The sequence below is a fragment of the Muntiacus reevesi genome, chromosome 11 (assembly GCF_963930625.1).
Source record: "Muntiacus reevesi chromosome 11, mMunRee1.1, whole genome shotgun sequence".
NCBI classification, from domain to species: domain Eukaryota; kingdom Metazoa; phylum Chordata; class Mammalia; order Artiodactyla; family Cervidae; genus Muntiacus; species Muntiacus reevesi.
In genome coordinates, this window is record NC_089259.1 from 67,544,029 (window position 1) to 67,564,776 (window position 20,748).

General features: G+C 43.0%; 1 protein-coding gene across 1 annotated transcript in view; it reads left to right on the plus strand.

Annotated features, from left to right (window-relative positions):
- Nucleotides 1-20,748, plus strand: part of LOC136144261 (ATP-binding cassette sub-family C member 4-like) — a 160,961-nt gene that overhangs the window by 13,925 nt on the left and 126,288 nt on the right. Inside the window, 5 exon segments of the mRNA XM_065902010.1 lie at nt 3,726-3,941; nt 6,418-6,507; nt 7,547-7,710; nt 8,979-9,104; nt 10,777-11,026. Of these exon segments, the coding sequence (XP_065758082.1) occupies nt 3,726-3,941; nt 6,418-6,507; nt 7,547-7,710; nt 8,979-9,104; nt 10,777-11,026 (846 nt within the window).

The window sequence follows — 20,748 nt, forward strand, 5'->3', positions numbered from 1 at the left end:
GTGTGAGCTGTCATTAGTCCATTGTGTTGGGGGTGAAATGGGTGGGCCAGGTGGTTTACAGTGGGCGGCGTGGCTCTTGTTTAAAGGCTGTGCTGTACTGAAGGGCACTGTGGGCAGTGGGCAGGTGGGTAGGTGAAGTCTGCCCCACACAACTGGAGAGACGGAGAGTCTGTCAGCTCCCAGGGGACTGGGTGGTCCTGGGGGATGGAGTTCTCATTGATGACAAAGGTGTGTTGACCATTGTGCCAGACGGTGGGAACAGGTGTGTGGGGCAGAGTGCCACATTAGAGAGGGCTCTGACCATGTAGATACCTCAGTGTTTTGAGAAGGGCAGGATGGAGTGTTGATTTCTAAGTTTCCAAAAAGGGGTTCCATAGTGTAATGGTGAGCACTCTGGACTCTGATTTCTAAGTTTCCAGCCCCAGGAATACTTCCTGCTGGGGATCTAGGAAGGCTGGGCCTGGGGCTGCATAAGGTGCAAATGGTAGAGCCCTGGTCCCTCCTTCAGGAGACTGGTTGTTGGGTGGTCATAGCAGAGAATTGGGGAGTCGAGGACCTGGTAAATGTGGGGGTTCATCCTCTGTAGTACTAGAAGTAAGTAACAAATAACTACATACTCAGAAGTTATGGTGGTATCCACAGCAGAACTATTAGTTTAGTAAGCAGGGCTTCCCTGGTAGCTCAGTGGTAAAGAATACACCTGCTAATGCAGGATATGAGGGTTCCTTCCCTGAGTTGGGAAGATCCCCTGAAGTAAATAGTAACCCACTCCAGTTTTCTTGCCTGAGAAATCCCATGTACAGAGGAACCTGGTGGGCTGCAGACCGTGGGGTCACAAAGAGTGGAACGTGACTTAGCAAATGAAAACACACACACACACAAACAGGACGTACTTGAAAAAAGTTATGTATTAGGAATTGCCATGAACACTTTATGTACAGTATCACTTTTATTCCTTTGGCTGACAACAAAGTTGTAGGTTTCATATCACCCATTTTAGGAGAAAGGACTCTGAGTCCAAGTATTTACACAGTGTGCCTCTGATCACACAAAACATAAAGGACAGTGAGGTTCCATCTTGGGCTCTCTGACTTGTGAGCCTGACCATCTCAATGATTGCGAGCTTGTCCAGGGTAGGAAGGCTCGTCTTGAGAGCTTTGTCTTCATGGTCTCAGACATATGCATCCTGGACTTGGCCAAAGGGTAATAAATAGGATGCTAAGAACTTCCTGCAGCAGGAAGTCAGATGAGATCATAAATGAGGGTAGAGTCCAAGTGGCCACGTCCCCTGGGTGCCAGAAGTGGCTAGGGTAACAGTGGCAGCAACATCATGCTGCCTTCAGATGGACCAGGAGCCCTTCAGGAATCACCTTCCCCTCATTACCATCCCTATGTGATTTTTTTTCTTAACTGTGCTGAATCTTCATTGCTGCACTCAGGTTTTCTCTGGTTGTGGCAAGTGAGGGACACTGTAGTTACAGTGCTCGGGCTTCTCATTATGATGGCTTCTCTAATTGTGGAGCACAGACTGTAAGCTCAGTAATTGTGGTGCATGGGCTAAGTGCCATGTGGGATCTTCCTGGACCAGGGATTGAACCCATGTCTATTGCATTGGCAGGTAGATTCTTAACCACTGAGCCACCTGGGAAGCCCATGACATTACTCCTTAATGAGACTGATCACTCAACTGGATTATTAAATATTGTCTCTCAGCAGAAAATTCCAGACACTTAGGTAGAAATGACCCGCCTTTATTTTGTACTCATTTTTGGTGAATTTGTTGTATCTATCAGTATTCTCTTTGGTAGGGGACATTACTCTTATTTCTCCTGTAATTACAGTGATACCAGGCTCAAATGGAGAGCTAACAGGCAACACTGGTTCCCAAAGAGAATCATATGTTTCAGGAAAGGTTGGGATGGCAGGTGTTAGTGCTGGCTTCTGGTGGAGAGCCCCAGGTTTGCAGGCTGCAGCACTGGACTGCCCTCGGCCATGCCTGAGCTGACATTATTGTTTTTCTGTGTGAGCCTACAAATTTCTCTTTCAGTGAAGTCTATAAAAGGTCTGTTTTACATTTTACAGTATGAGGGACTCTTCCATAAACTTTTAGAGCTTCCAGGGGTAAACGATGGGGCTTGCTGGAAATGTAATAGTGAGCCTTTGTGTTCTTGTGAATTGATCCTACTACTCTGATCTGATCATCATACTCATACTTCTTCAACTGAATGGTGATCTGTTATTTCTCTGTAGTAGATGAAGCCTTCTGTGACCTTGTGTAAGGTGAGACAGTTGGTACAGCCTGTGAACATGTATGTAGAACAAAACAGGAGTGTTGGAGTTTCACGTTATATTCACTTGAGGAATGGGGACACCTTTCTGTAAATATCCTGATCAGGCACTAGTTGGCTGAACAGAAAATGCTGTTAGTTTTGTTTCATGTCTGATGTTTTGGATTCTCTTTCCCTTCCGCTTGCATGTGGGCTTCTCAATTTCAGATAGACAGAAGAGAGCTATCAAAGCAAGCTCATTGGCTGTTCACCCTGTCTGTGTTAATAAAGAGGGATTACCTAAAAGGAAAAGCTTGTTTCAAAGGTCCTGAAAGATTTCCAAACTTTTGTCATTGTGTCTTTTTTTGTGGAGGAAATGATGTTGAGGGCCAAGGTATTCACTTTTGGTGAGTTGGATTTGTGTTGAGTGTTTTGTTTTCCTTGATGGGGGAAAAGGGGACATTCAGGAAGTGACTAGAGGGAGGAAGTAGGTTGTGGGGTGGAGTGGCCATTTGGCAGAGTGAGCAAATGTTGTAGTTTTTTTGCTTTTAGTTTTGGGGAAGAAAATTGTTTTCCGTAAGTCTTACTCAGGAGGTAAGTTTCAATGCCCCCCAGTTCATTGATTTAGGATTTTAATTTTTGCCTTGAGGAAGAGATGATTGGTAACATTTCATCCAAACCAGTACCTTCAATATGTGGCTGATGACAAATCATGGAAGACATTGTTTTTTAGATTGACTTCTGCCATGTTTAATTTTTGATTCTGAGGTACATCCCAGATTCTAGGGTGTAGAGATGTTAACACAGTATCACCCTGGGGTTGAGAGCCTGGGAACTTCCCCAACCTGGTTTCTTTGTGATACTCCAACAGTGGCTGGGCTCCATTCTCTTCATCTACAGACATGTGCAGTTCAGGGTGGGAAAGAGTGGATATGTTTGTGCTGGTGTCTCTGTTCATAAAGATTCTTAAAGCAGAAGATGGTAAGAGCATGTTCCACATTTAGGAGCCACTTTGACTTTCTGTTGGGTTGAGACATTGAGCAAACGAGGGACAGGGGAAGCCTGGCAGCAGGGCTTGTGTTCATATGGAAGCAGATTTCTTAGCCTTCTTCTGCCACCTTTATCCTTATTCCTCTTAAGGCTCACTTGCTATTTTGTCAAATGTGTTCTAAAGTACTGGTTGTACTATTTATTGAACTTCCAGAGTGTATTCAGCACAATGTACTAAAACTTTCTTGTCTTGGAATATAGAGTTTGGGCTTAAGGTTAAAACTATTGTCTGCTTGTCTTCTAGAAGATAGTATATATGCATTTTGTTGTTGTTGTTGTTTTTAGATTAGCCGTGGATGTAGCATTATGTCAAAATACCTTTTTAACATTCTAATAATAAAAGTAAAGCTTGAATTAAAAAAATAAAAAGTATGGCTTGCATTTCTATTTAAAGCTTTTTTCTTTCAGGAAGGCACCAGAGTAGTTCAGCCCATATTTTTGGGGAAAATGATTCATTATTTTGAAAGCTCCAATTCTGTTGCCTTTCACGAAGCCTATGGCTATTCAGCAGGGCTGAGCGCCAGCGTTCTTGTGTGGGCTGTTCTGCACCACTTATACTTCTACCACATTCAGCGTGTGGGGATGAGGCTGAGAGTAGCCATGTGCCATATGATCTACCGCAAGGTGAGTGTCACTCGGTACCACAGTGTGTACCTCCCCTGAAACATCGGGAACATTTGGGGAAAGTTCTCTGTAAATTATACATTTTGTGACTGGAAATACTTACACATTACTAGAGAAATGTGCTAGGGCTTCCAGGTGGCTCAGTGGTAAAGAACCCGCCTGGCAATGCAGGAGACACAGGTTTGATCCCTAGGTCAAGAAGATCCCCTGGAGAAGGAAATGGCTACCCACTCCAGTTTTCTTGCCTGGAGAATCCCATGGAGCCTGTGAGGCTACAGTCCGTGGAGCCTCAAAGAGTTGTACACAACTTAGTGACTGAACGGCAACAGAGAAGCTTGCTATTTGCCTCATCAAGCTTGTTGTCATCTCAGCAAACTTTTGCCAGTATATAATGGGAAGCTTTCTATTGAGATTGGGTCAGAGCTGCCTTTGATGACTTTCAGCCCACAGACTGTGGCATAATCCCTGATTCTGGGAGAAACCAGGCTGGGTGTTAGAAATGGAGTGGCCACTAAGCTCATAGTCATAGTTTGTCTACACCGTGGATTCCAGGCTGGGCATGTTTCCAGGAGCTCTCTAAGGTTGCACATCTGCCATTTCCTAAAATAGCCCATTCAGCATTTTAGTGCTCTTTTCAGATGAGCTTTGATCTTGTGGGAGGAATCATATGTAAAACGGTGTGTCATTTATTAACATTTCCACAGTTTTGGTAAAATTACCTTTGGCTTTTGATCATTGACTTTTTAAAATTGTGGCAAAATACACACAATATAGGGCTTCCCTGGTGGTCAGATGGTAAGGAATCTGCCTGTAATACAGGAGACCCAGGTTCGATTTCTGGGTCGGGAAGATCCCCTGGAGGAAGGAATGGCAACCCATTCCAATATTCTTGCTTGGAGAATCCCATGGACAGAGGAGCCTAGGGGGCTATATTGTCCATGAGGTCACAAAGAATTGGACATGAATGAGCGACTAACACTTCACTTCATACACAATATAACGTTTACCATTTTTAACTTTTGCTTTTAAACCTCTTTCCATCTGAGCCTTTTTAAAAGAGTATCTCATTACTTTATTATTACATTTTTAATTTTTTTTTAATTGAAGGATAGTTGCTTTACAGTATTGTGTTGGTTTCTGCCACACGTCAACATGAGTCAGCCATTAGTTCATTAAGTACATTCACATTGTTGTGCAGCTATCACCACTGTTGTTAGCCACAACTTCCCTCCCATCAGACATCACCATTCTACTTCTTTGAATTTGACTACTCTAGGTGCTTCATGTAAGTGGAATCATACAATGTTTGTCATTTTGTGTCTGGCTTATGTCATGTAGCACAGTGCCTTCAGGGTTCATTGATGTTGGAGTAGGTGTCAGAATTTAATTCCTCTTTAAGGCTGAATAATATTCCATTATAGATCATTGTTGTATAATATTCCACTGTTGAGTAATATTCCATAATATTCCATTGTTGAATAACATTCCATTATAAAACATTGTGTATATCTATTCTTCTGTCAGTGGACATTTGGGTTCTTTCCACCTTTTGGCTGTTGTGAACATTGCTGCCATGAACACAGATGTGCAAAAAGTTTGTGTATTCAGTTCTTTTAGAACATCCCCAGAAGTGGAATTGTGTACTATATGCTGATTTTATGTTTAGTTTTTTGAGGAACTGCTATACTCTCTTTCATCATAGCTACATCATTTTACATTCACACTTGATTGGTTTTTCTGTTTACCTTAAGGACTATATGAGAAGATTTTACAAATTGACATTTTGTTTGGATCAGTGGCTCCAGTTGGTGGTCTGTTGAAGCAGCTTGTGGTGTCTCTTCAGGTTCTTTATCTCTCTAGGGCATTTTTAAGAACTTTTTACCAAATGAAGGGATTGGGCAACTCAGGCTGTGTTTTTGGTAAAGTCAGCAGACTGGCATTAAGAACACAGGTTCCTCACAGGAATAGTGCTTTGAATGCTACATTTCAGGTTTCACTCATTTCAGAATGAAGAACCAAGCCCAAAGTGTTTAAATGACATCATCCACAGAATTAATGATTGAGTCCAGATTTACAGTCCAAATCTCTTGTTTTATTTCCTTAATGCAGCCTCTCCACTCTCACTTAATTTGCGTCAAATTTACTTTAGTTTGTTCCCAAGTCTAAACCTCTGGAGAAGGAAAACCTAAACCTACACCCTTTATTCTTCAGTCAGGGCCAAGTTCACTGAGAAACAGGGTGGAGGATTTTGCTTCTACCTTCTACTCCTCCCTTTGCTGTCCTCATGGGCAGGGCTGCTGCCACATTGAGGACACGAAGGATGAATGAATGTCTGTCCCTAGAGCCCTGCTGTCAGGAATCATCTTGCTCGTCCTGATACCACAGAAGACCCCAGAAAAACTCTTCATTTTATGTTCTAAGAGTGATTTGGTATCACCACAGGAGTCCAGTTCTCTGTTTCTTTCTCTCATTTCAGGCCCTTCGCCTGAGTATCCCCGCCATGGGGAAGACCACCACAGGCCAGATAGTCAACCTGCTGTCCAACGATGTGAACAGGTTTGATCAGGTAAGCTGCCCCTGAGGGATCCTCTTCCAGTTCCTATCCTCGCTGGGTTCAGCTTAGTGGGATGCCAGGTGCCAGGGTTTGGTGTCAGCCCGGATTCTGTTGAGGAACTTAGACAAGGGTTCTCTTTATTCAATGCTTATTTCTTCTGTGTGCAACTTAGATGTAATAATGTATGTTGTCCTGTAGATGAGGGTTTTGTTTTTCTAATACTAGGCAGGCAGCAGTGTTCTTGCCTGGCTTAGTGTCCGGGGTCCTCCTGGAGTGACCCTTCTTGGCATGTAGTGTTGGTGTTGCTGGACTGTCTTCCTCTTCCTCTGGATGATGAAGGCCTAGAGGGCAGGGATTGTTCTTTCCCCTGAACCCTGTTCAGTGCCTGCTGCATCAGGAGCCCGCGAAGAATATGTCAAGTGGCTGGTCCCCAACCAGACACAGCTGATTTTCTGCTATCCCACCATACTTTTTTCCCCACTTATGTAATGAATAGATCACATGACCCAGGGTGTTATTGCTATTGGTCAAACATCTATATTGCACTAGACACTTCTCTTTCAGTTATTCATTCATCAAACATGAAGTAAGGCCAGTACTCAGTTTCAGAGATGAATGCAATTTAGTTTTTCCCTGGAGAAGTCACAGGTTGTCAGGAAGGTGAGTATACAAGTTATTACTGGAGAGTGTGGTAGGTAATATAATATAAGCTTTTCTTGGGTGCTGGAATGAAATGGGGACTGAACATTGAGGCAGAGAGAGTTTGGGGAAGCCCTGAGCTCACATGTGGTATAGACAAAATCAAGGCTTTTCTTTCAAGGCTGCTGGTCTGGTTCTCCCTGGATGTCCCTGAGGCTGGTCCTGTGCTGCCCCCAGAACAGCGTCATCTGGGGTAGATGCTTGAGTCTCTGCTTCAGCAGGTGTAAAACCCATTGAGATCATTCCCATTTAGGTTCCTGTCTATTCTTTCAAAGCATATTATTTCTATAATGGGTCTTTACTGGTTTTGTTTTTATACCATCCTAAGAAGGCTTTGTCTTTCTCTTTTAAGGTAATGATGTTCTTGCACTATCTTTGGGTGGGGCCACTGCAGGCTATTGCAGTGACTGCCCTGCTCTGGATGGAAATAGGAATGTCGTGTCTTCCCGGGATGGCGGTTCTCATTATTCTTCTGCTTTTGCAAAGCTGCATTGGAAATTTGTTTTCATCACTCCGGTAAGAGAAACACTGGTTTTAAAAAAAAAGGTAACATGTACTTGGCAACTTCCATAGTCTGCTAGATGTTTTTGTTCAAAAGCAAAACAAAAGGCTTCTCTTCTCTCTTCTTTGTGTGGGCTGTAGACCCCTGGAGAAGGAAATGGAAATCCACTCCAGTATTCTTGCCTGGGAAATCCCATGGACAGAGGAATCTGGTGAACTGTAGTCCACGGGGTCGCAGAGAGTCAGATATGATTTAGCAACTGAACACATATATACACCCTTCAGGCTTAGCCAGTGGAGGCTCCAGCCTTAAGCTGAAGGCTGATCTTGAAGTGGACATGGTGATGGCATTCACTGACTTCTCCTGGCATTGTATCTGAATAAGCAGAGTGTCCTTAAGCAGAATTTACCCATGTCTAAGTTACTTAAATGTTATTAAAAATAATCATAATTAATTTAAAAAATTTTAAAAAAATAATCATAATTGTACAGGCCCATTTCTAGCTGCATTTATTTTTATTATGCTTGTGTTAGACCCATGTTTATGTTGTGCTTTATTTCAATGTTTCCATTAAGTTATAGACATCCCAAGGGCAAGGTTGACCTTAATTATGTCTTCATAAAACCCCAGAGTCCCAGCAATGAATGTGACAGAGAAGAGACTGGTGATGAAGAGCCTAGTGATGATCAGATAAAGCTAAAGCAGGTCTCAGAGGGTTGGAGATGTGTCATTGTCCAGGTTGTCAGGTGATGGAGGTGTTGTGCTGTTTGAAGGTTTTTTCTTGAGTTTTTTCTTCTTCTTCTTCTTCTTTTTTTTTTTTTTTTTTGGCAACGATGTGTGGTATTTTTCTCTACTTGGAAGTTCTTTCCTCTTTGCTGTGGAGAGATGTTCCTTATCCTTCCACACCCTGTTCCACTGCTACCAGCAATTTTTATGCCTATTTTTATTACAACACAAACACTGTCTTCCTGTTATATTCTTTTCTGCCTTCCCCGCCTAACTGTGATCTCTTTGAGCAGATGCTTTGTATCTGAATCATTTCAGGTCTTCCTTAGCTGATGCTGCAAGTTCTCCAAGTTAATTCTTGATTTGGACTGAGTGGTTGGCTTCCTAATTGAAATCTTTCTCCATTTGTACTTTGAGTAGGACCTGCCTGTGTTGTCAGCACAAAAGAGCTGTGGGGACTTCTCTGATCCTTGGTCTCTGTCTGTGCCCCCTGCTGCTGCTGATAATAAGGAAATTTGTGGTTACTAAGGCTCATCTCTCACATCTGTTTCCTCAGGAGTAAGACTGCAGCTATCACAGACTACAGGATCAGGACCATAAGCGAAGTTATAACTGGCATCAAAACAATTAAAATGAATGCTTGGGAAAAGTCATTTATAGACATTATTCCCAGATTGAGACGGTAAGGTTTTTTATATATATATGTGGAGATGTCAGTTTAACTTGATCTTCCACCTACCATCTTCTTAAAGGAAAATACATATATGCTTCTTACTTATACAGAAATGAAATTCTAAATATTTCTTAAGCATTGATTGTAAAATATTAGTGTTTGAGATGACAGTATTTAAACTAAAATTGTAATATATGTTGATATAGCATAAATGGGGATTTGATAGAGATTGAGTGTACGTGTATCAGGCCAAATGTTATGAACCAGTATTACTCATTGTAAACAGAGCCCTGAAAAGACTGTTCTTTTATCTTTGATTTATGTTTGTAGACTTTTAAAAAATATTTCATTTACCCAGTGCACCAGGCCCGAGCACTTGTCTCATGCATCCAACCTGGGCTGGTGATGTGTTTCACCCTAGATAATATACATGTTTCGATGCTGTTCTCTCAAAACATCCCACCCTCGCCTTCTCCCACAGGTGGAGAGGGAGGGGGGATCGGGATGGGGAATACATGTAAATCCATGGCTGATTCATGTCAATGTATGACAAAAACCACTACAATATTATAAAGTAATTAGTCTTCAACTAATAAAAATAAATGGAAAAAAAATAAAAAGAAATTTCGTTTAAATATCTGATGAGTGTTTGTCCTCGAGCCCAGGGTGCTTAGAATTCTCTGGCTGCTCCCTGTCCCCTCTCACTGTACACCTTTGTGGGCGCCCCTCCCTCTGCTGGGGATACACCTTCATCTTCCTTCTTCTCTAGCCTCTGCCAAGCGACTGACTCCAGCTCATCTCAGGGTCCACATGTGTGTGACTTCTCCTGTCATTACTGTTCAGGGTTACATGCCTCTGCTCTGTGCTCCTGTGGGGGCTGTGCTGGCTGCCTCTGTCTAGTATCTTACAATTTGGGGGCTTACTCTTTTTTCTTTTTTTTAATGTACAGACACATCACACCACATCATTTTCTTTCTTTCTTTATTTATTAATTTTGACTGTGCTGGGTCTTCATTATTGTGTGCAGGCCTTCTCTAGTTGTGGCAAGCGGACTCTTCATTGTGGTGTGTGGACTTCTGAGGTGGCTTCTCTTGTTGCAGAGCACAGGCTCTAGGCACGCTGGCTTCAATAGTTGCAGTATGTGGGCTCCAGCGCTTGGGCTCAGTAGTTGTGGTGCATGGGCTTAGTTGCTCTGCAGCATGTGTAACTATCTGGACCAGGGACTGAACCCGTGTCCTCCTCATTGGCAGGCAGATTCTTATCTACTGTACCACAAGGGAAGTACAGGGGTTTATTATTCTCCCCCCTCCTCCAATTTAATGAGCTCCTGGAGGGGGTGGGCTTTGTCTTTCTGTCATCAGTGAGGAGCCAGGCATAGGACTTGTGGTTATGAATGCTTGCTGAATGAATGTTTAAACACAGTGTGATTGACCCAAAATGCTTAAAAGTGCAACATTAAGCCTCCATTTAGTTGGAAGAGTGAAGTGGTGATAAAGTGTATGGTCCTTGGGTTGGGGCAGGGCCCTGGGTATGTACTGTGTAGTGTCTCCATGATGGGAGGGGTGGTTTATCTTAGTCTGTGTCCACTCCATAGAAAGGGGCCACTCACTTAGGTCACTTGAATTCATGCCTTGGATGTCAGCGATTGTTTTAAAATCTGTTTTAAAACTCTTGTTTCTAGGGAGGAAATTTCCAAGATTCTCAGAAGTTCCTACCTTAGAGGAATGAATTTGGCATCATTTTTCGCTGTAAGCAAAATCATGATTTTCATTACCTTCATCACCAATGAGCTCCTTGACAACCTGATCACAGCCAGCCAAGTGTTTGTGGTGGTGACACTTTTCGAGGCTCTGCGATTCCCGAGCACCCTTTACTTCCCCATGGCCATTGAGAAGGTGTCGGAGACTGTCATCAGCATCCGAAGAATCAAGGTTTGGGGACAAATAACTTTTTCAAGTTGTAGGTGGATTTTACGTAAAATACCTTTTATTTGATGTGACGGTATTCCTGTAAGTGAGATTTAACTGTCTCAGTGCGAAACCTGGCAGCCATTCCAAACTGTCTTACACACTCTTCTCTCTTCTTAGGTAGTACATACATGCTCAGCCACTCAGTTGTGTCTGACTCTTTGTGAACCTTTGGGCTGTAGCCCACCAGGCTTCTCCATCCACAGAATTTTTTAGGCAAGGTAGAGTGCATTACAATTATCCTAAGATCCTTACTCATTTATGGGTAGCAGTGGCATTTGCATCTTGATTTGCAGTGACGACTGCAGTGTGATTAAATGTCTAAAAGCAAAAGAAGGGTCTAAAAGCAAAAGAAGGAAGCAGATTGTGACTCGAATGACTAGGTAACAATTATGTTCAGTCCTGAGGTGAATAGGCTTTCCTCTCTGGCCTGGAGGGTGGGGGAAGAACTTGCTGGGAGCTCCTTGCTCCTCAGGCAGGAAGAGTGGCCTCAGATTCACTTAGCTCTCTGTCTTTAAAAATGGGTTCTTTCCTCCACAAATGCTTTGCTGGTGGATTTCTGAGCATGCCTTTTGGATCTGCCTTGTCATCCTTGTCCTCTTTTCACTTACTGCTTAATCCTATCTCTAGCTGCCCTCTTCCTTTCAAACTTGTGATTCCCTCTATACTCACTGTGTCCTTCTCCTAACTGTTTGTAAATAGCTAGGGGCAGATAATTTACATCACCAAGATAAGGCCCTGGCACACAGTAGGTGCTCAAGTATTCACATGTTTATGAGTAGGTCTACAATGAAAATACATTGACTCTGTGATGCAGCCTGAGCTTGAACTTGTCTGGGCTTTATAAAAAGTCTAAATCGTTCTGTTCCTGCTTCTCCACAGTGATGTATGGCCAGTAATAGATCTCTAGAAAAGTTATATTGCTCTGGTTGGGATGACATTTTATTTTTAGGTTTTGCCATAAAAGCTGATTTTGTGTGTGTGTGTGTGATGAAGTTTCTATACTACAAAAAACTATTACCCATAAAACACTAGTCATATGGAGTCAGTTCTGACTCTGTGAGTTTATTATTTCTGATGGGGGCTTCTAGCAACACTGATAAGGGATGATATATTCAGTTCAACAAAATTTCTTTTTCATGGCTTTCACATCTTGAAATAAGATGTTTAGGAATACACTTGGACTGTGTGCTTGGACTATGGTGACCTTATTAGTGACAAGGTAGTTTGTTCAGATGAAAGCCTCACACGTATGTATTTTGTGCTGCTGTGGTTTTGTGGTTGTTGCTGGCGCAGTCACTGTCTTAGATCAGTGCTGTCAGGACTCAATGTGTGGTCTGGGCAGTCCTGAAACCTTCACACATCTCTCATTTACCTGATAGCAATTGAATGGGATAATCGTCAGTGCCCCCACCATACATATAAGCGAGCAGGTTCCTGGAACAGGTGAAATAGCTCACCCATCCTCACTCGTAAGTGACAGAACTAGGAGTCTGTCTAAAGCCTCATTTTTAACCACTGTTATGGTATCTCCTTCATGCCTTCTGGCACGTGAGATATCTCCTGAATGTGGTCTCCGTCATCTAGTCTCACTCAGAAGATCTTCAAAGGCTCTTTGTTTCTTGTAGAATCAAAATGTTAAACCCTAGGCTCCACTGGCTGCTCCATCACTTTCTGCGCTCTGGGGGAGGGGGAGTGTGCCTGTGACCTGCCACACTCACCCTCACTCTGGGGTCTTGGCTTACTCTGTTGGGCCCCCTGGGTTCCTTCTCTTCTGTTCTTGATTTAAGCAAATGCTGCTGAGCCTCCCACAACCCCATGACCCTCTCCCAGCACTTCCATTCACGCTGATCCAGGACTTCTATTTATGTGCACGGCCAATCCCACACCACTCAGCCTAGTATTTGTTGGGGTGAAGCTGACTCCCCGGGAGTGTTCTGAGCCCCGTGACAGCAGACTATGTCCGGTTGTTCTTAAGTGTAGTGCCCCGCCCATGCTGGACACATCATGGGCATTGAATAAACACTGGATTGACTGAAACAAGAGTTACAGGAAATGGCTGGGATGTGACACAGAGGCCCAGGGTGATCCAACCTGTACTAGAAGCTGCAGAAATGCAGAAGGAGGGAGCAGGTTAGAGTTAGGCATTCCTGCAACATCAGGTCTTGGGGAAGGGTCTCAACCCAGGGGAGCTGGATCTTATCCAGAGTGGGAATAGGTTTGAATCCTCCCCTTGTTCTGTGCGTCCATTTGTGTATCTGAAACCAGCCTGACTGGACTTGGTGGACCTGCTCTTGAAAGAGAGGAGCTGTGCCCTGCACAGCCTGATGTTCATGTAGACTCTTCTCGCCTGGCTTCTTATCTGGGCTCATGGGGCTTGTACGTGATTAGAAACAGTCAGTCTTACTGAGTTAACAAAGTTAGTCCGACTGTCTTGTTGGCCATCATGAAATAATAAAAAAGATCAATACCATGAGGCTTTATGGTAAAATGCATCTCTAGTCTGAAGGTGGTTTTGAGACAGAATTCCCTCCTCTTTGGAGTTGGTCAGTCTTTTTCCTCTGAAGACCTTTGACTAATTGGATGAGGCCCATCCACACTATGAAGACTAATCTATTTTATTCAGAGTCTTCTGGATTTAGAAGTTTGTCTCACCTGAAAAATATTTTCACTGTAATGCATATTTAAGTAAGTGTATAGGGACTGTAGTTCAGTTAAGTTGAGATAAAATTAGCCATCACACCCTCTTGAATCCCTGTCTCTTCCTTAAAGCTCCCGAATATGACTTTGTACTCACTAAGCCATGTGTTTATGGATTTCTTTGCTTCCCTGAACTCCAGACTTATCTAAAGGGCAGATACAATGCCTTGCTCATCTTCATAGTCCTCCCAAATAGCAAGTACTCAGGAAATGTGCAACTGAAGGGACCTTCCAGCTCCATCATGTCTGGGTTGCAACAGATGCCTAACCAGTAAGCATGGTTGTAGTGGAGAGAGTGATGACTTTGATTCTTTGGTGAATTATGTGATGCAGCAAAGAATGTGGTATAAAAGGGATCTTACAGAAGGTTTTCAAGGAATTGTGCTCAAACATTTAGGTAGGATTTTTTATTCTTTTTCCACCAAAATGCAGTTGAACTATCTGAGGCTTGAAATTTCTTCCTGTGCAGATATGTGCAGTAATATTAAAATCACGACCTGGGAAACACTTTGAATTTTCTGGGGCTGACTTTGTCAAGCTCCTTTGTGTCCTGATGAAGAAAGCACCTTTGTTTTGGTCATAAAACCTAAAATTTCCCCTGTGTACACAAAGTGTCTGTCAGGAAGGTGGTCTAGAAATTTAGAGATCTTTCTTTAGTAGCTGTTATCAGTAAAGGTGGGACAAATGGCTGAGAATAACAGTGGTGATAAGGGTTGATGTTACCGTGGGAAATTGATTCCTGGTGAGTTGAATTAATTGGCATAAGATTTACCTTTTAGATATTAGATGCTTCTTCATAATATATAGTTTTGACAACCCTTTAAAAATCTAGTTCTCTAGTTCATCAGAATAACCTGGAGTGTTTATTAAACCTACATCATCACACCTTGGAGTTTTTGATTCATTAGGGATATTGGCTAGGGCCCAAGATATCTATATCTTTAGTCAATGATCCTGTGTACCTGAAAATAAACCATATTTTGGTAACATTATCTTGGTTACAGAAAACAAAAACAAAAACAAAATGTACTTTAGCATTTAGATGATAGGATCTTGTTAAGACTAAAATCAGTTGATTAAAAAAAAAAAAAAACTTTCTTGTTTTATGCTAGACTTTTCAGGGTGAAATTTGAATTTATTCCTTCAGTCACTTTCTCTACAGAATAACTGAGTGCCTGCCTGAAGCCTGGCAAAGGCTAGATGCATATATAACAATCATAGGTAAGGAAATGCAGAGAAGTTCTTCCCACTTGGAATATATGTTTCATTAAGTGGGGGGTTAATAGAGAATCAAATAGTGAAACTCACTGTGGACGTGTTTGTGTGTCATTAGTCCTTGGAAGGAAAAGTCCAAGGTGCCATGGGGTGCTTTGGCAGAGTTACTGGTGTAGTCTTAGAGCTTGTGCTTCCTGGGAAGGCTGAGAAAGTTACCTGGAGAATTCTGTGTGGGTAGGTGGGGTAGGTGGGAGGTTGATGCTTCACATTTTCCTGGGGATGGTGATGTGACACAGGCTTTTAGTGCACAGGAAGGGGTCATGCATTTGAGGAACCAAAAATGTCTGAGGCTGCAGAATAGAGAGTGAGAGGCTTGAGCAGGGGACTGTTAAGTCTCCCTGGTAACTCAGCTGATAAAAATCCACCTGCAATGCAGGAGACCCTGGGTTGATTCCTAGGTCGGAAAGATCTGCTGGAGAAGGGATAGACTACCCACTTCAATATTCTGAGTTTCCCTGGTGGCTCAGCTGGTAAACAAGCTGCCTGCAATGTGGGACACCTGGGTTCAACCCCTGGGTTGGAGAAGGGAAAGGCTGCCCACTCCAGTATTCTGTCTTGGAGAAGTCCATAGACTGTATCATCCATGAGGCTGCAAAGAGTCAGACACGGCTGAGTGATTTTGACTTTATACAGGACTCTACAGGTAACATCAAAGTTTTTCTTATCTCAAAGCTCACTGTGTCTGCAGCCTGGGAAATAGGTCAGGGAAGTAGGATGGGGACCCAGAGCAGAGACAGGAAAATGCATCAAGAGCTTAGTGCTGTGCATGGCCCAGGAAAATTGTAGTATGCTTTAGCTTATGGTGAAATGGCCTTACCCAGATTTGAGAGCCACTCAGGGCACATCTTGAGTTGGGTATGAGAGGAGGGAGAGGTGAATCTGGGGCTGCTTTTGGTTTTCAGGCTGCAAAATCACCTGGATTCACGAAAATAAATACTATAAGAGAACCAAATTTGGGGAGGAGAAAAGCATGAACTTGGTTTTGAATTCTGAGGGTCTGTGAAGTACCTCAGTATTTTCAGTTTTATTCTAAGACCCACCTGACTGACCAGCCATGGGCCTGATTCAGCCTTCTGTCCTGTTATCTAACAAGTAACAGGCAATGATCAGATATTCATTTTCTTCCTTTCCCTGCCTCTCACTTAGATTGTGAAAATGCCCAGCTAGAAGGTGAAAAGGGCAGAAGGAGTGGGAGAAAAGGTCAGCTGAGTTTACTGACCAGGTGGTCAAAACTTGGCAAGATTTGACCACAGATGGGCTGGAGACATGGTGGGAGCGTCGAGTTTAGAACACAGTGTGGTGTTGAGTCCTGCTGCCCCACTGCCTCCTGCAGCCTGGGACTCAGTAGACCGGATAGTTCATCATCCAGGATTTCTGCTCAGGTCATGTCTGGGAGCCCTAGGAAGGAAACCCACCACCCCTGCCCACCTTGGAGAGGGTGCGATGGTTCATACCCACAGGCAGACCTACAAATGGGCTTCAAAGTTTCTTGTCTTATTTATACATGCTTTTCAATTTCCTTTTTCATATAAAGAATTTGAAGATTTATTATGATCTTACAGAAAAAAAGAAGTTCCTCTTTTTTTCTCTGAATAAGGAAAGGGACTGAAAGTCTTGGCATTGAATGACTCCAATAGGATTGTAAATATCTTGTCTTACCTTTGAAGCACTGAAAGTCTTCAGTGACTTTTATATCCAGTGTAATGTGTCTAAAATTATATTGTTCACAGAGCAGGTTTTCCATTATGCTACTGGGAAATCAGTCATTTTGGCTGCAGTTCTGGTATTAATACTTTCCCCTGTGACCAGTTCTGGGTCTGCATATCATGGGTCAAACAGCAATTTAATTTCAGCTTTTTCATTACTTTGAGTCCTGTAGAAAAATCCAGCCAGCACTTCTGCACCTTTACAAGCTGGTCATGTGCTGAGTGGAGTCTCATTTAATCCCTGGAAGACTGTGATGTCTTTCCCTACTCAGTCCTATAATTTGTGGACAAGTGCTCAATGGATTTAATTCTTCACTTAGGACATGCTTATTCTTTACCTTCTTTTTTTTTTTTTTTTTTGAAAGTTGGAAATTCCTACTGAATATTGTTTTTTGTCATGGTAGCATGCTTAAGCTAAAATTGGAATTTCTGTCTAGACAAGATGTATAATATACATGTGTAACCTTTGGTTGCTATGTTAGTTCAGTTGTGTAAGGTTATAACCATGCAGTCAATGGTTGGACTGATTTGAACCAGCCCTACAGTCTCTTCCTTATCTTACCCATGAATGGGTCAATCTGTGCAAATCTTGGTCTTAGTTGGAGTTGGGACTGTGTAAGTGTATGAATGACATAGTGTTGCCCCTCTTCGTGACTTATTATCCCTCTGCAGATTCAAAATTAGGGAGGGTGATGCTAGCCTGGACTGTCCTGAGCTGGTTCCCAGGAGGGTTAGCATTTGAGATGGACTGGAGGGATAGGTGGGTTAGCACTCAGGATGTCCAGACAGAGGCCACCTGGAGAGTGTGGACTTAGGTGCTCGCAGGTCACTGAAGGCTGTTAAGTGTGGTGGACACTTTTGGAGGTGTGTAAGGAGATCAGGAGGGAGTGGTGTTGGGGTCAGTTTGATGGGTTTGGGGAGGGCTGGGGAAGGAGCCAGAAAAAAGAAAAGTTGTATTAGTATTTACAATGATTAATAGTGAGTGAGATTCTGAAATTATGTTGTTTCAAGAGGAAAGAAGTGGAAGGGGAGAAACAGTGACAGAATAGGTGAGAACTGGTACCTGGCTAATGATGGGAGAGGTGGTGTGGAGAGAGGACTCAGGCAGCAGTGGTTGAGAGTCTGCAGAATAGTCCTCAGACCACCGTCCATGCATCCTGCTTCCTTCTGGACACAGGCTCGGGGTGGATAGGAGTAGGTGTACCCAGTGTTCAGATTCTCAGTGAGCTTGGATGAGAGGAGGAGGGACTGAGTGCATCTCATCTCCCACCAGCTGGTCTCTGAGAGAAATGCAAGGATCTCATCTAACTTTTCCTGCATAGAAGCAGGTTTTCATATTCAGTTTTTACAACTTGTTCTTTTGCATTAGAAGATTCCAATCACATTTGTGACTTTGGGACATGATATTCTGAAGTTAAATGCTTCAAGGGTATTTATGATTTGTAGGGTAGTAGGTTACTATTTGGGGCTTCCCTGGTAGCTCAGCCAATAAAGAATCTGCCTGCAATGCAGGAGACCCCAGTTTTGATTCCTGGGTCAGGGAGATCCCCTGGAGAAAGGATAAGCCACCCACTCCAGTATTCTTGCCTGGAGAATCCTCATGGACAGAGAAGTCTGGTGGGCTACAATCCATGGGGTCCCAAAGAGTAGGACATGACTGAGCGACTAAGCACACAGCTTACTATTTATGTGTTGTTTTCTTCCTCAAAATCCTCAAAGACTTAATTCAGATCCCCCCTATGTTGATTAGGACTTGGTTTGCCTATGAGTCCTGGAATTACCTATGTTAAAGCTGCTTACACAGTTTATTTTTATCTCATGTAAGTGCCCTTTAATGCTGTGTTTGGGTTTCCTGATGCTGCCATAACCAAGTACCACAAATAGGTGCTTAAAACCCCAGAAATTAATTGTTTCTCAGTCCTAGAGCCTAGAAGACTGAAATCAAGGTGTCAGAAGAGTCATGATTTCTGTGAATCCTGGAAGAGGAAATCCTTCCTTGCCTCTGTTAACTTAGGTGGTTGCAGAAAAACCTTGGCCTTTCTTGGCTTGTAACTGCAGTCATTTCAGCCTCTGTCTCTATCATCACGTGGGCATTTTCTCCTTCTGTGTGTGTCTCTGGGTTTCTCTTCTTATAAGGACACCAACCATATTGGATTCAGGGCCCACCCTACTCTGATGTGATCTCACCTTAACTGATTACATCTGCAACAATCCTGTTTTTAAACAAGTCATATTTTGAGGTTTAGTTAAGTTCAGTCATTCAGTTGTGTCTGACTCTTTGTGACCCCACAGACTGCAGCACAACAGGCCTCCCTGTCCATCACCAACTCCTGGAGTTTACTCACACTCATGTCCATTGAGTCGATAATGCCATCCAACCATCTCATACTCTATTGTCCCCTTCTCATCCTGCCTTCAATCTTTCCCAGCATCAGGGTCTTTTCCAATGAATAAGCTCTTCACATCAGGTAGCCAAAGTATTGGAGTTTCAGCTTCAACATCAGTCCTTCCAATGAATATTCAGGACTGATTTCCTTTAGGATGGACTGGTTGGATCTCCTTGCAGTCCAAGGGACTCTCAAGAGTCTTCTTTAACACCACAGTTCAAAAGTATCAATTCTTTGGCACTCAGCTTTCTTTATAGTCTAACTCTCACATCCATACATGACTACTGGAAAAACCATAGCCTTGATTAGACGGACCTTTTTTGACAAAGTAATGTCTCTGCTTTTTAATATGCTGTCTAGGTTGGTCGTAATTTTCCTTCCAAGGAGTAAGCATCTTTTAATTTCATGGCTGCAGTCACCATATGCAATGATTTTGGAGCCCCAAAAATAAAGTCACCCACTGTTTCCCCATCTATTTGCCATGAAGTGATGGGACTGGATGGCATGATCTTAGTTTTCTGAATGTTGAGCTTTAAGCCAACTTTTTCACTCTCCTCTTTCACTTTCGTCAAGCGACTCTTTAGTTCTTCTTCACTTTCTGCCATAAAGGTGGTGTCATCTGCATATCTGAGGTTATTGATATTTCTCCTGGCAATCTTGATTCCAGCTTGTGCTTCTTCCAGCCGAACGTTTCTCATGATGTACTCTGCATATAAGCTAAACAAGCATGGTGACAATATACAGCCTTGACATACTCCTTCCCCTATTTGGAAGCAGTCTGTTGTTCCATGTCCAGTTCTCACTGTTAGAATTTCAGCATACTTTTTTGTGGGGATGCTGTTCACCCCATAACAAGTTCTGTGGTTAGTATCATCCTCCATGGTATCAGGGGCCCAAATTCTTTTTAAAAAAATAAATTTAATTAATTTTTGGCTGTGCTGGGTCTTTATTGATGCTTTCTCTAGTTGCAACAAGCGTGTTTCTCATTGCGGTGACCTCTTGTGGAACATGTTCTCTAGGTGCACAGGCTTTGGTAGTTGTGGCACATGGGCTCTGGAGCTTGGACTCAGTATCTGTGATACATGGGCTTAGTTGCTCTGTGGCATGTAGAATGTTCTGGGCCAGGGATCAAATCCCTGTCTCCTGAATTGGCAGGCAGATTCTTATCCACTGCATCACTAGGGAAGTCCCAGACTCTTGTTACCCCACTGTGTATGGCCTTGACCAAGTTGGCAGCCTTCAAAGTCCAGGCTTGGGGTGGGGAGGGTGGAGGAAGGTCTTGGTCATTGCCACTTTCCACTGACCTGGATTTAGTCATGTGGCTGCACCTATTTTCTCGGAAGGCTGATAAGGCCTTCCTTCCAGGTTGCCAGGTGCAGCTAAAATCCGGCATTGGGGAAGAACAGATTTTGAGGACAGCCAGCAGTCTCTGCCACACATTCACAGTTCTTGCAGGAGGAGGTGGCACTGGGGTTGTCTTGGTTGTTTACTCAATTTCTCTATCATAGTAGCTTTTCTCATTGAATGATGTCTAGCATTTGAAGGGCAAAAGGGAATTTTCCTGCATAAGATTATGTTAGTTTTGTAGTGGTTCTCAGGACTTGGTTTTATTCAGCTA